This window comes from Caretta caretta, chromosome 7, assembly GCF_965140235.1.
Source record: "Caretta caretta isolate rCarCar2 chromosome 7, rCarCar1.hap1, whole genome shotgun sequence".
Taxonomy (NCBI): Eukaryota; Metazoa; Chordata; order Testudines; family Cheloniidae; genus Caretta; species Caretta caretta.
The window spans coordinates 67480897-67497288 of record NC_134212.1 but is presented as its reverse complement, the minus strand read 5'-3'; the positions used below and the strand labels follow the sequence as shown (position 1 = coordinate 67497288).

Genomic DNA, 16392 nt, shown 5'->3' with positions numbered 1-16392 from the left:
GGCTGGAGCTACAGGTTCCAACTTTCCAGTGTGCTACAGGGTGCTCACTGCTCAACCCCTGGCTCTGCCCCAGGCCCCACTCCACTCCTTCCCCAAGGCTCCCACCCCTTCCCCGAGTCTGCTGCACACCACTAAACAGCTGATCGCAGCAGGTGGGAGGTGCAGGGATGGAGGGTTAGGTGCTAATCAGCAGTGCAGCTGTAGGGTGGGAGACACTGGGGGCGGGAGGGAAGCGGGCTGAGGGGAAGCTGACGTGTTACTGTTGCTCTTTGGCAATGCACACTGGCTCCTTCTCAGGCGCAGGTTGGCCACCCTTGATATAGACAATATGACAAGGGGGAATTTCAGAGAATAGTGCAGCTCGAGTGAAACACAACCAATACTGTGATATTTCAGCTGTTCACATGCCAGTTTTAAATCAATGGACAACATTAAACTCACATAAGAAACAGACTTCTTTTTTAACCAAAAAATGTATTTAATGATTTTCCACACACAAATGAAGGGAACATATAAAATATTTTATATCAACATTCAACATTAGCTAAAATATTTTTTAAATATTTCAAAAGAAATCAATAGTGGAACTATAATAAAAAGCGGTTCAGTCCTATTTTCTGTGAAATTATACTTGAAATTCCATCACACACATACACAAATGTATGTAATCTTCAATTAGCTAAAAAGACATCCATCTAGTGCATGATGCATTTTAAACTTGCATACTGTTGTTCTATATGATGGACATTAACTCACATTTGGAAAGAGCCTTCACATTTTATTTTTATTTCCTGAATAATTACTGTACCAGCCACCAAGACACTTCCTCCACCACTTGTATATAAATATATATATATTTAGCAGCTTAAGTGACTCTAGAAATGTCATTGTAAGGTTTTATTACCATTATTTCTCAATGCTTCCCTATCAGATGTACACAGTTTACGAGTGAAAAGATGTATTTTCTAACTGCCAGCCCTGAAAACTCTTGATGGACTCCCATCAGACCATCTGGATTCCTTCCCTCTCACTGAAGTAACCAATTTTAAATTAGTAATTCTGTTGATGATGCACCAGAAGAAATGGAATCCAGCTAATCCCCAAGATAAATTGGCTCTGACGGGCTAACAGAAACAAAAAGCAGTAAAACTTATTTGTCATTTGGGATAGCATTCTGAATACACACAGAAAATGGATCTGCTGCTATTTTTACCTAGTCAGGTTTCAGAGTAGAGCTGCACTGCCGGTTAGTTAGCAGTTGCATTACAAAGAAGGTCACTTGATCAGTTCTGGTTATCTCTTGACTCTATCAAGTAAATGACTGGAGCTGTGGTAGCATGCCCACCAACCCAGTTTAATATAATGTAAAGCAAAAAGTTAATTTGATCAATTCATTTAGATACAAGATACTTTGTGGGTACGTCTACACTACCCGCCGGATTGGCGGGTAGTGATTGATCCCCGATCGCTCTGCCGTCGACTCCTGTACTCCACTGTGGCAAGAGGCAGAAGCGGAGTCGACGGGGGAGCGGCGGCAGTCAACCGTGAGGACGCGAGGTAAGTCAACCTAAGATACACAACTTCAGCTATGAGAATAGCGTAGCTGGAGTCAACGTATCTCAGGTCGATCCCCGCTCCCAGTGTAGACCAAGCCTTAGTCTTAGTTTCCCCCCTCTGTTAAAGAATTAGCAATGGTCCAAGACAATAGAAATCCATCGATTTAAGTTGCACTGTAAGTTTTGTCATCTTTTGCAGAAAGAAGATTCTAGTCCTTCTGGTTGCAGAGATAGCCTTGAGAGCATTAACTAATTTGCTTTATCAGTACAACTTCAAGTCCGCAACCAGACAGGAATGAAACATAGCACCAAAGGAAATGCAGCATTCTTTATTTCATCTTAATGAAGCATTTTAACCCCAATTACAAAAGTTTAAATGCAACATCCTTAATTACTTCACTGTTGATCCTACTGCCTGAAACATCCAGCTAATGAATTTATTCACTGAACCTGGATGGATTTGTCAAACACTAACTTTACATTCATTTGAAATAGAGAAGGGTGCAAACTCTGACTAGCCAAGTCGACAACAGGATAATCTTTCAAATATTCTGATAAGGCTCACAATGTTCCTTGTAATTTATGACAAAATTAATATTCATATTGCTGCCCAATACAGTGTTGAATGACTGCACTTCAGCTTGCAGGATACTATGGGGTTCTTGATCAAGCTTGGCCTGAAAGCCTCTATTTTGGTAGTTCAGTTTAACACGCTAATACATATTTTAAGAATATTCTCATTGTTGTGAGTAAATAATATTATACAACAATGTAAAAGTAGAGCCAAGTTAGATAGAAAATGTGGACTCTAGACCCTACCCACAATAAGATGGAGATTTTTAACTAGAATTCCTCACATTTCTACTGTCCCTGATCATAGCATCTTCAATGAATTATCTTGAACAGACATAAATATATTTTCACATCAGCAATTAACAACGCTAAAAGTGAAATCAGACATGCTTCTTCCTCATTTTTCTTTTTCACAGCACCTAAGTTCTCCTGAGTTACAGGCAGTGGGTTACGACAGCTGACCACAGTCAGTAATGACAATCTTTTTGGATGTCTTTCCATTCTTGGAACCAAAGCTCTCGATTTTTTTCACAACTTCCATTCCTTCCTTTACGTAGCCAAACACAACATGTTTTCCATCTAGCCTGTGATATGAATAATAAATAAGTATAAGTAAAAGCAATATTAAACTAAATACACACTGAAAGTAAGGGGGATGCTGAATATGAATGCATATTCAGACTAGCTGATGACATTCTGATCAACTCTACTTACTGAAAAAGTAAAAGAATACAATACAGCTTTAGGACCTGATCCTACAGGCCCTTCCTCACATGAATAAAAGTTAGCAGGATAATGGCCTTATCTTGCGTAGTGCCCATTACTTAAGAACGTAAAGCGTTTCAGGTTGCAAGCCTTAAGTACCAATAGCAGAAGGAGATGGAGATAGAAGGGAAGTGGTATAGTTGGGGAGGGAGGGCAAGGGGAACGTCTTAAATATGGGAGCAAAATGTACTGACACGATGAGGCAGACAGCTACAGAAAAGGTATTCCAAATGACAGGAGCAGTAGAGAGAGAGACGTGAATAGCAAAGGCTGTTCTAAGTGGGGCTAATCCAAAGCTCACTGAAGTCAATATAAGTCTCTCGAGTACAATTGCATCTGGGTCAGGCCTTTCGGGACTGTAAGGCAGCATGGTGTCTAGTGAAGCAACCCAACCTGGGAGACTGGAAGCCCCAGGATTGACCAAATCACTTAACCTTTCTATCTCCACTTGTCAGTAAGCATTCTACACATCCTGGGGCTACAGTGAGAATTTGTTCGTAGAATCGTTTTGCATGGAGGGGAGGGGAAAGCAAACATTGCATTCATTACTGTCCTGCAGTTTTGTAGGAGGTCTCAATACACTTACAAGATTGTTGTAATTGGGGGGAAGAGGAGGAGGAACGGGGAGGAAGAGATGCATGAACCTTCAGCTAACCCAAGGTTTTATATTTTTCTAACTCACATAATGCTAATGAAGTAGTCCCAGTGTCCAGACTCACTTGTAATTTCTTTAGAAGTTAAAAAAAGTAAACTTTTTAAACATGCAAGGGAGAGCAGTCCTCCACCCATGTTCATCCTATTAACTTATGTTTAGAGCTTCTGGCTCAAACAGATTATTTCCTAGGAAGTGATGGAGAAATTTACAACTCACAGGGTAAATATCTGGTGAAGGCGGACTCCTTTTTCTTAATTTCCACTCCTGACCTATGGCTTCACCCTGCGCTACCAATGCTAATCAACTTTGGACTTGGAAGAAGCAAAGGCTTGTTCCAGCAATGATGAAGGTATTACTGAAGTATGCTGGGAACAGCAAGAGGTACATTACTGCATCCAAAGAAAATGAGAATAAAAATAAACGTGATGCCTTCATTTTATAATAGGAAAATGAAACCACTTATTGGATCCATTCAAATGCACAGCGCAACATCAACTGTTTGATTTATCTCCCTTATGTCCTCATTTCCTCCAACCTCCCCAAATCATAGAAGATTACGGTTGGAAGAGACCTCAGGAGGTCATCTAGCTCAACCCCTGCTCAAAGCAGGACAAACACCAACTAAATCATCCCAGCCAGGGCTTTGTCAAGCTGGGCCTTAAAAACCTCGACAGATGGAGATTCCACCACCTCCCTAGGTAACCCATTTCAGTGCTTCACCACCCTCCTAGTGAAATAGTGTTTTCTAATACCCAACCTAGACCTCCCGCACTGCAACTTGAGACCACTGCTTCTTGTTCTGTCATCAGCCACCGCTGAGAACAGCCGAGCTCCATCCTCTTTGGAACCCCCCTTCAGGTAGTTGAAGACTGCTATCAGATCCTCCCTCACTCTTCTCTTCTGCAGACTAAATAAGCCCAGTTCTCTCAGCCTCTCCTCGTAAGTCATGTGCTCCAGCCCCCTAATCATTTTCATTGCTCTCCACTGGACTCTCTCCAAATTGTCCACATCCTTTCTGTAGTGGGGGGGCCCAAAACTGGACTCAATACTCCAGATGTGGCCTCACCAGTGCCCAATAAAGGGGAATAATCACTTCCCTCGATCTGCTGGCAATGTTCCTACTAATGCAGCCCAATAGGCCATTAGCCCTCCTAGCAATGTGGGCGCACTGCTGACTCAAATCCAGCTTCTCATCCACTGTAATCTCCAGGTCCTTTTCTGCAGAACTTCAAGACTTGTAATGACAGAGCAATTAATGTAGATACATTTTTAAAAACTGCAGACCCATGGGGTAAGTGTTACCATATGTATTTCTACGGAAAACTTACCAGTCAGTTTTGGCAGTGCAAATGAAGAACTGAGACCCATTTGTATTGGGTCCTGCATTGGCCATTGAGAGTATACCTGCAAAAACATGAACATATTAGCAATGTATTCATCTGAAAAATGTGCTGTAGAGAAAATGCACTGTAGAGAAAATGCACTTTTCCTTTGCATACATAAGGCTAGTAGAGATGCGGAATAGGGCGGAAGGCATGTTGCTTCAGCGTGGCTGCTCATGTCCCACCCTTTCTTTCTCCTTTCCTTTCTCCTCCAGCAATGGTAGTATGGGGATAGTTCATCTGCCATTGGGACCAGTGATGAGCTGCCAAAATCTTAACAACTGGTTCCCTCCTCACTCCACAAGGGGGTCGTGGCCCACCCCCTGGGACTCCTGCCCCATCCAGCCCCCCACATTCCTTGACACCCCTCCCACCCTTGCCCCATCCACCCTCCTCCCGTCTCCTGACTGCCCCCGGAACCAGGCAGGAGGGTCTCGTGGGCTAGCGTAGTGGGTGCCCACCGTGCCCTGGCCTTAAGAGCCAGAGGGACCTGCCGGGGGGCGAGGTGGGGAGTCCCGGCGGTGCTTACCTGGGGCAGCTCCCGGCAAGCATCTGGCAGGTCCCTCTGGCTCCTAGGTGCGGAGTAGCATAGCTGGGGGGGAGCAGGGGGAGCGGCTGCTCCCCACATTGATCACATCAAAAGTGGCACCTTAGGCACAAAGAAAAGGAGTACTTGTGGCACCTTAGAGACTAACCAATTTATTTGAGCATGAGCTTTCGTGAGCTACAGCTCACTTCATCGGATGCATACTGTGGAAACTGCAGAAGACATTATATATACACACAGAGACCATGAAACAATACCTCCTCCCACCCCACTCTCCTGCTGGTAATAGTTTATCTAAAGTGATCATCAAGTTGGGCCATTTCCAGCACAAAACCAGGTTTTCTCACCCTCTGCCCCCCCGCCCACAAACTCACTCTCCTGCTGGTAATAGCCCATCCAAAGTGACCACTCTCTTTAAAATGATGAAGTGAGCCGTAGCTCACGAAAGCTCATGCTCAAATAAATTGGTTAGTCTCTAAGGTGCCACAAGTACGCCTTTTCTTTTTGTGAATACAGACTAACACGGCTGTTACTCTGAAACCTTAGGCACAGACTCCGTGGGTGCTCCGGGGCTGGAGCACCCCTGGGGAAAATTTGGCGGGTGACCCACCGGCAGCTCCCTGCCCGGCCCCAGCTCACCTCCACTCCACCTCCTCCTCTGAATGTGCCACCCCACTCTGCTTCTCCACACCCCCGACTTCCCGCAAATCAGCTGTTTGTGTAGGAAGCCTGGGAGGGCTGAGAAGCAGGCAGGCCCAGAGAGGCGGAGGTGAGCTGGGGAAGGGAGCAGTTCCCCTGCGTGTCCCCCCCCGAAGGTTACCTGCTGCGGTGCGGGCGGCCCTCCTTGTGCCCCCCCACCCCAGCTCACCTCCGCTCCGCCTCCTTGGGCCTAAGCATGAAGCAGCTGCTTACGTCTCAGCCCTCCCAGGCTTCCCGCGCGAACAGCTGATTCGTGGGAAACGGGGGTGGGGTGGGGGGGGAACCAGAATGGGGCAGAGCATAACTCAGGGGCAGAAGTGGAGCAGAGGTGAGCTGGGGGCGGGGAGGGGAGCTGCTGGTGGGTGCTCTGCACCCACCAAATTTTCCCCATGGGTGCTCCAGCCCCAGAGCACCGACAGAGTCAGCGCCTAAGGTGCCACTTTTGGCCAGTTGTTAAATTTAGAAGCCCTTTTAGAACTGGCTCCAGCTCACCACTGATTGGGAACCTGAAGGTGGCTCCTACCTTGTAATGTCTATTGTGGCTTGCATGGTAAATAGGGAAAACCAACTGACTTGGTCCCCATGATAAATGGAACAAGTCTGATATGTTAGAATTGCATAGACATTTCCTAAGTGTATGTTCCTAGGTGACTGGGTTCTTCCCCCTCACCCCTGTATTCACCTGCTCTTTTGACTATAGTTGATTATAATTCGTCTGTTGCTATAACCGATCTTTTGGCTAAAAGCTTTTGTGCTCCCTTCCACACCATCTAGCTGGTGGACAGCCAACACCATGGTGACCAGTCAGACAGACCCATGACCACTTCATTTCACTCTGAGTAAAAATTCAAGTCAGGAAATTCAGAAAACAGAAAATGTAGCCAAATTCCATTCCATTACAAAAAGAGTTGTTCCACGTTTGGGACAGTTTGTAAACATAAAATAGAACAAACATGTTAGGCTATGATAATTTGCATAGCATCCACTTAAAGCAAACTGCAATAGGTGTGATGATCTGACTGTCACCCATCATAGGCTGTCTACATGATGTGTATATTAACACAGCTGAACTAGTAACACCTCACCACTTCGACACCACCTCAATGGACCTTTTTGTAATGATCAAGTACCTCACCCACCTCAAATATGTGCTCCTTAAAATGACATTTTCTACAGGTACCAATCATTACAAATTGCTCAGCAGAAGGGAAGAGGAATAAGTTTATTTACCAGGTCCAACGTGCTTAAGTATGAAATTTTCATCTGGAAATCGACTGCCATAAATGGATTTTCCTCCCGTGCCATTGTGGTTGGTAAAGTCCCCAGCCTGAAACATAAGTGGTTTTTAACTTTACTAATGTACAGGTTGCATTTTATACTAAAACAGGTGCTATTAAAAATATACGCACTGTTGTAATTAATTTACATGGAATATACGGGCTCAAAGGAGTTAATATGACCCTGTCACTATCCAACATTAAACAACATTAAGCAAGGTTCAGGCTTTGGTATAGAGACTTCAGCCTGCTTAGTACTACAGCAAACACATGATTAAAAATTTTAAACCTTTTATTAAAGATATAGAAATGGAGGAAAAACAGTTAATACTTTATATTTCAAATGCGTTAAGTTGAACTTTCATTTTAACATCTTGTTCCCTTTAGCTGTAGAGAGTCCTTAAATGGAAAAAACCCAAAACCATCGTTCAACAGTCTTTTAGATAGTATTAAAGGTGGAAATAACTTCTCCTTTTCCCAAAAAAAGACAGTTAATTAAGATAGGCTGGTGCTGTTTTTGTTAAAATCCCAATCCTGTTTCCTAGAAGACAAAATAAGACAAACACACACAAGACGGGAGAGAAAAGAATAGCAAAGACACAAAATACAGCTTCTGTCTTGGGTCAATGTTTACTTGCCACCTCACTGCTGGAAAAACAAATACATGGCACTTGGTCTTATTAGCCACTCTGAGACCTGGGAAACTCATACCAACATCGACCCTTATTAGACAGAAGGCAAAAGGAGAGGGTTAGGAAAGAGAAGAAATAAAGTGGGGAAGAAAAAAGGACACGTGGGTGGGAGTGGGGATTGGTGGCAAAGTCTCACATCCTAGTTAGCCAGAGCCACTGAAGGTGGCTATGTCATCTGGGTCCCCCTCTCTCTGGCCTGGTCAGGTCAGGATTAGGATGATGAAGGCTCAACAGTGATGTGGTGGATCCCAGGGTACCAGGAAATGATGGGGATGGCAGCAAGGATCATATACCTTGCTCCTGTCCTGTCTGCCCATTTCTCAGTCTGCAGTTGTCAGACAGCTTCTTCTGATAATTTTCCCAGAAAGTCTTCTCATCATTTGTTATAGGTTCTTGTAACAATTTTATAAACTTTCACTCACTTTTTCCAGTTGAGCTCACAATTAGGGTAACTTTGCAGGAAAGGTCCCCAATGGATACTTTATTCACCACTTCAATACAGAGGTACTGAAGACTCACCTGGTGATTATGCAGTACTGGCAGACTTCCTACCCTCAATGGAAGAGATTCCGATACTGTGGGAGTCTTAATCCAAACATTTTGATTTTGTAGTTTTAAATTTGGAAAGATGATCTGATTTTAGTCACACTCAGAGCTGAAAGGGAGTTTTCGCAGAGGCCGCAGGATCATGCCCCCGATAGTTTTTCTTTTACAGGACAAAAATTGTTAGGCAATTAATCCTAATTCATAGGATCACCTGATGTGTCCTATGTCTGACCTGTTTTATCTGCCTTGTAACTATCATAGGCTGAACGTTCCTCAGGACACAGACTGAGAGTTCTTATGTATGTACAGTGCCAAGCACACTGCTGCAAACGAAAGCTAATCCTTGCAAACAGAATGTTAGGGACAATTAGGAAAGGGATAGAATAGAAGACAAAAAATACCATAATGCCACTATATAAATCCATGGTGCGCCAACTGTATCCAGTACTTCAAAACCCATCTCAAAAAGGATACGGTAGAACTGGACAAGGGTCAGAGAAGGGCAAAGGTGATCAAGGGTATGGAACAGCTTCCATATGAGCAGGGACTTAAAAAGATTAGAGCGCTTCATTTTAGAACAGGGATGACTAAAGGGGGGATATGATAGGGTCTATAAAATTATGAAAAATGTGGAAAAAATGAATAAAGAAGTGTTATTTACCAGGGGTCACTTGATAAAATGAAAAGTTGGCAGGTTTAATACACGTAAGAGGAGGTAATTTTTTACACAACAACTAACCCATAGAACTCATTGCCACAGGATGTTGTGATGGCCATAAGTACAACTGGATTCAAAAAAGGACTGGAAAAGTCCATGGAGAAATAGGTCCATCAATTGCTATTAGCCAAGATGGTCAGATGCCACTCCATGCTCGGGGTAGGTCTAAAACTTCTGACTACCAGAAGCCGGGGAGTGGAAGACAGGGGTGTATCATTTTATAATTGCTCTGCATATCTCCCCAAAAGCTCTGGTCCAGGACACTATTGGAGATACAATACTGGGCAAGACGGACCATAGTCTCCCCCAGTATGGCAGCTCTTATGTTCTTTGGAATCATAAGATATTGTGTATGACATTCACATTTTCAAGATTGGCTTGAGCTGCCCAAAGTTGTGCTTTACATAATAGTGTGGCAATTCTTGTGTAATCCCAGAAGCATGCTTTACGTGCTGTGTGTCATCAAGAGGCATCTGAATTGCAAAGTAAAGTTCATGGCAACCTTTAATTAGGTGTATTCGTCAGGCTGCATCACACTAACATTGCACCTCCTACGAGTGGAATGGCTTTCACTATTTCCACCACTTTTAGAATGTTAAAAGAAAAATTGTCCTAGAATTATTACATGGTCCTTGAAGCATATAGTAGCAGTTACACATCTGCAAATACAGAGCACTTTACAAACACTAACTCATCATCTCAACACTTCTGAGAGACAGGCAACTAATTTTGGATAGAACTATGTAAGTTAGTGGTGGAGCAGCAATCAATATTTTCAAGTTCCTGACCCCTAGGTCATAGTCTAGACCTTGATTCTTTTCCACCACCACCACAGGATCCAAAGCGTATTTTCAAAATAAAGTCAGTCTACTGCAGCATATTTGTCCGCTTTCCCTTATCAAAAGTGGGACAACATGAGAACATTTGAGTTTTGGTATTTTTTAAATTTTAAATGCAGTTTTTTGCTCAAGATGCAAGTGCCTCCAAGGTTATTGATTAAAAACAGCATTTACATGTTTATAAAGCCTTTCACCTCAAATAAATCACAAAGCCATTCAAAAACTCTATAAATACACTACTGTGGAAATGCAGCCTTCACTGGGGTGAGAGAAAGCAACCAATTATCATGCAGTCCAGTACACTGCAGCAATTGGGGGTGGGGGGAATTGTGTCCAAGTGCAATGGAACACACTCCTTCTGTCATGCAGAGCATCATGGAATGTTAATAAAGCATCCACACAAAACAGGTAGGCTATTAATTTCTCTTCCAAAGTGTATATACACTTTATTTTAAACAGGATCACTGTCATGTTTGTGTATTATTTATAGCAGTTTAGAATGATTCAGTCTTCAAATTAGAAGTAATTGCCACATTCAGAATCTCTTAAGACACCAAGTATTCTTTTTGTGAGTCAGCCTATTTACTTGGAAAACACAGTGAGTAGTTCATACGAAATCTCCGATTGTTTTCTTTTAAATGCCTGTATATCAACAGCAAACATAATATAGCTTAACAAGATGTTGTCAGCAAAGAAAGATTGGGTACATTGTTCTCTTATGTGCTACATTGCACTGATTATAATTCTACACACAGACTGTTTTCCTTACCAACAGCCATTTTACTGAGCACACCACTTGTTAAAATACATCACTACACAAAAGCACAGCTCCCAAAATCAGGATTTCTAAAAGCAGTCTAGAGTGGCATTTGCATTTACTTGTACAAACTGATGTGCTACACAACAGCCATAGCAACAGGTTCAGAAATGCAAGGCACATTGTCATATCTTCCTTCTGCTGTTAAGAGGTTACAACAGCAAAACTATTTAAAAGTCAGTGTTAAACTTGTGTTCTAATACTGTACAAATAAAAATAATTCTTAAATCAGATATCAGAATTCAGTATAATAGATCCACCATAATATGTTTCCCAAAATAAAAGTTTGGTGAAAATACTGACGATTACATTACCTGGCACATAAATAAAGGAATCACTCTGTGAAAGGTGGATCCTTTATACCCGAAACCCTTTTCACCGGTACAAAGAGCTCTGAAATTTTCTGGTAAAACAAAAACATATGAACTACTACCATGTAACATCATTATACAGTACCCTACAACCAAATTAAAATAAATGGCAGGTAATTTAGGTCCCACATCAGTGTTTTTTAAAAAAAGTTTAAAGCACGTTCTTTAAAAAAAGTTTAGTCTCGAACAGTGAAATAAAGTCCTATTAATTTTTTTTTAATTCTTCTATTGTGCATGCTTGAGAACTTTTTATTAGTGAAAGGTACTAATAAGAGAGCCCCAAAGTCAGAGTTTGTTTACCCCCACTACCATGCAGTATTATAGGTAGCCACAATGCAACGTTTGTCATTTCACTTGCACTCTTTTAGCCTAGTTTACGTTACAGTTAAGTTCCATCTAAGCTGCCTATTAAGCCCCATGGTCAGGGGAGAGGCACCTCTCCCGCTCCCAGCCCAGGTGCTGCTGCGGGTGGAGAGAAATCTGTGGGGAGTCCTCTCTCCCTGCCCACCATAGCCCCGAGGCAAGCCTGCACCCCAAACCCCTCATCCCTGGCTCCACCCCAGAGCCTGCACCCCCAGCCAAAGCCCTCAACCCCCCATGCCCCAGCCCTGAGCCCCTCATCCGTGGCCCCACCGCAGATCCCTCACCTCCCCAGCACACCCCAATCCTTTGCCCCAGCCCTGAGCGCCCCTCCCACACTACAAACCCCTCGGCCCCACCCCCACCACATGAATTTTGTTATGTGCACAAATATGGAGGGGATGCGTCACACCTCCTCCACATTGGTGCACATAACAAAATTCATTCCACTTATGCGTGGGAAAAATTAGAGGGAACACTGCACTACAGTTAGGTCGACGTAAAGCAGCTTCCTTCGACCAAACTCTGCAAGTGTCTGCACTAAAACATAGCTCCCACCAATGTAACCCACCAACGACAGTGACTTAACTCCACCTCAGTGAGAGATGTTGCGCTGAGGACTACATAGTTAGGTCGATCCAGTGTCAGCACAGACACTGTGTTGTTTACATCGACTATGGTTGCCTTTCAGAAGCCATCCCACGATGCCCCACCCTGAAAGTTAAATCAGTGCAAGGGGTCCTGGTGAGGACACACACTGCTGACACAAGGAGAGTAGTTTGGACATGCAAAAGCAATTCAATCACTGTGGTGGCTGTACATCAAAATTAGGTTGACCTAATTTTGTAGTATAGATTTGCCCTTAATCTCAGTTTGAAATAACACCTCTAGGAGTGAGATTTCAGTCTCCATGCCTTTTAAACCTTTGCTCTTGCTTCATTTGTGAAAGTGGTATTTTTCCCATGGACGCTTGTCTACTAGGAAGTAGACCAAGACAACCAACTCAGACTCATAGACTAAGGTTAGAAGGGACCATCATGATCATCCAGTCTGACCTCCTACACACTGCAGGCCACAGACCCTCATCCAGTCCTGTAACAGACCTATAACCTCTGGCTGAGTTACTGAAGTCCTCAAATCATGCTTTAAAGACTTCAAGTTCACTTGGGTCATTGAACAGCCCCCAAAGAAAAACTTTTGATCACTAACAGGGTAGGAGGATTAAAACCATCTTAGATTTTTCTCCCTTTCACCTCTATCTCCCATTACCAATCTCCCAAACCACACTGTCCCCACTCCACAATTCCTCCAATTTGCTGTTGCTTTGGATTTCAGTGAAAGAAGTGTGTGTTTTATTTTTGTTAAACATTTTTGTTCAGCGTCGGTAACCAAAACACATAACTTTCATGCACAGGCAAGGTAGTGAACTCAACTTTGTCAGGAAAAAAAATTAGAAAAATTGGTGACAAAACATAATGAATATTGTCCTATTTTTCAATGAACTATTGAGCTAGTTAAAGTTTCTGTAAAGCTTTAATTCTGAATGCATTTTCCCCTCCAATTTCAATTCCCCCCTGCCCCATCTAATCTAAATCTTAAAATCACAAAGTATAAAACTTTCAAGACACTTTCTTACCAGCGGTCTTTGGAACCACATCAGCTTTTAGCTGTGAAAAAGAGAGAAAGAGAGAGCACAAAAAGTGAGCTTTTACATAACAAAATACACACATGAAAAAAGTTAAAAAGATACCTACATTGGTTTCATGAACTAAGCCAATCCAAAGAGGGGGAGACCTGTACTAAGGATGACCTTGTATATAAAATAAGCAACCCCATGTCCTAAACAACCATTTTAACATAGCCTAATAGTTTAATGCAGTTTGCCTGTAATTAAAGACCACCTCTTTGAAGCAACTCTTTCTTGTTGGGCCTCTGGTCAGTCACTTCAGACTGATTGTAGTTGTATTTAAGAACTAAAATTAACAATACAACATGAGATTCAGGAAGAATTTGAAATTTGACTGGAAAGACTCAGGATCATTGACCAAAAGTATTTTGGACTATCGTTGCAATTAAATTACTTCCAGCAAAGACTAATCTTTGAAGCCTGCTTAAAAATAGTTATATTATGGAAACTGAGGTAGCAGGAACAGAAAGAAGAGCAGACGTTGCACACCTAAAATTGATTCCCAAAGTCACACAGTGTCAAATTATTAAGTCTTCATTTCTGAAGATTTCACAGGAAGTACTTTTGTAGACCCTACAAATCTCTTCATAACAGCCAGCATGGATTTTTTAGACTAGTGACCATCTGCAAAAAAGTGTACATGATTGTTCTCGGGTACATATTGTCCCTCAATCAACTTAGACCACAAATCAGAGCAGAGAGATATCCTTGTGAAGATGCAGGCATTGCCAGATCCACGAAGGGAGTGTATCGGATCTGTAAGTGCAATGGCAGTTATCTTGGCTCACATACTGAACTGGGAGCCTTTAGAGCTAAAAGCATGACCAAAGCTCTCTAGCTGGGGCTTTAACAGACTCCTATCCTATGCAGTTCAGCACAGAGGGGGATCCTGTAATATGTTCTCAACAGTTACTCACAAGGATAACACTATTGCCACACAAGTACAGTCACTGGAAGACCATGCAACCATGAACATGCTACAGCCAAGCATGTTGACTTCCTCCTTTTGCCCTAACATTCAGTCACAAGAAGGTGTGACCTTTATAATCCCATTAATTTTATAGGAATGATTTTATGATACCAAAGAGAAGACTATCTGGTAATGAACTCCTTGCACAATGGTATTTTTACCAGAAGTCCCTCAAACAGTTCAAGACAACGTGAAGACTATTTGGTTTTGGTTAGTTTTCACAGCAATACTTTCAACAAAGGTTTTGGCCGCATGAAACCCTTCTCAGAGCACATTTGAACCTTCATGTGCTACATCAAAAGAGACCTAAGGATGGGTGGGCAAGAAAGAAGCTGTGATGAACTTTCTATCAATATCAATCAGAATGGAACATGACAGTCTTTCTTGTCTTCATATTCTGAAACAAACATTTCAGTCCTTCTCCTACGCAGTGTGTTCACAAACAGGTACTAAAGATACAAGGGACATATCGCTATTATAGATTCAGCATTTGTCATGACGATCACAGGAGTAATACATGGCATGATTTTTCTGTTTCTGTTTTTCTGTTTCTATAATGGCAAAGATTTTCCAGTATCTGAATTATTATGAGCTAGCAAGCAACCAATTGGGTGGTTGAGTGGATGTGAAAGACAGCAGCTGCACAAACTTGTGGAGTGTGATCCTGCAGGAACCTAATGGAAAGCATAGGAACTGGGACAACACCTCCAGGAAACAAGATAAGGAACCAGAATGGAGAACTCTGCCCCCTTAGCCAGAGTACAAAACAAACAAAATAAAGGAAAACAGGCAACCCTAAAACTTTATGGAAGTATTTTTTAACAAATAAAGAAGCTGAAAACTCAGAAGCCTAGGATAATGAAAGAGACATTAGCTACATACCCAAAAGTCTCAAGTGTGTTTACATAAGCTATACTGAGGATTGCAACCAGAAAGGTAGTTTTGGACAACTAAAATAGAGTTTCCAAAATAATCAACACCAGAAACACTTTGCTTATTTTATGCAATTTAAGCATAATTTTCTAGAGACATTTTGTTTTTAATCAATTTAAAAATTCAGAGTTTTTCTTCAAAGCATTTTAGTCCAAACTTGCCTCTTAGTTCAAAGATTCAAACAGTTCAAGCAAACCAGTATTACTCATTTCTCTCCATCTCTGAATGCATTATTTAACTTCTCCACAGAAAAGTGAGAAAGCAAAAACAGATGGATCATTTTCTGTGTGTATTACAAACACATACTCATTCCCAGGACCTTTCATAATTGTCCATCTCCCCACAATTTCTATGACTCTTTTACAGGTATTTTTCATACTTCACCTTAACAAAGAAGCCAGCCTTAACAAAGCTCTTTAGCTGTAAGAAGACAACCACCCCATATAATGCCAGAAGCCTAGCACTGAAAAGTTCTCAACTGCCCCATCCGGAAGTTAAATAATAAGAGCCACATACAGGAAGTGGGCTGTTTCACTTTCATAATGATTTTGGGAGGAGTAGGAGAGGATCCAAAGTCTGTGGAAGTTACTAAAACTGTACAGCTTGAATTTCAGTAGTTTGAGTGATTCTACAAAGGAGAATTACACAGTCTTAACTACTCCATTGTATCAGTATTTATGTACTTTCATAGCGGAGTTCCTGAAGACAAAGCAACAGTTCTTTGAGTGCTCAATATGTACCCAACCAACACCAGCTGAGGGTTTTGCTGTTTGAGTTTGGCTAGGGAGTGTACACTTGCAATCCCCTACTCAGTAACATTTCCTGTTCATTACATTTTGCTGCTCTCCCTTGGTAAATGACAGTTCTACTCATGTGGTAAAGTCTGCTCCTCTGCCAGTCCTGACCTTGCCTGTGTCACTTTCAAAACCAGGCACTCATTTCCTCTAGGACAGGACTTTTTTTCCACCACATCATCAATTTAGAGTAAATCAACATACAAATAAG

The 16392-nt window shown here is 42.2% G+C and overlaps 1 protein-coding gene across 1 annotated transcript in view; it reads right to left on the bottom strand.

Moving 5' to 3' along the window:
* Positions 1 to 454: 454 nt before the first annotated feature.
* Positions 455 to 16392, bottom strand: part of PPIF (peptidylprolyl isomerase F) — a 17005-nt gene continuing 1067 nt past the window's right edge. The window contains exons 2-6 of the mRNA XM_048856154.2: positions 13434 to 13464; positions 11381 to 11469; positions 7408 to 7504; positions 4878 to 4953; positions 455 to 2713 (exon numbers count right to left, since the gene is read on the bottom strand). Coding sequence (XP_048712111.1) covers positions 2578 to 2713; positions 4878 to 4953; positions 7408 to 7504; positions 11381 to 11469; positions 13434 to 13464 — 429 coding nt within the window. The 3' untranslated portion in view covers positions 455 to 2577. The remainder of the gene's footprint in view (positions 2714 to 4877; positions 4954 to 7407; positions 7505 to 11380; positions 11470 to 13433; positions 13465 to 16392) is intronic.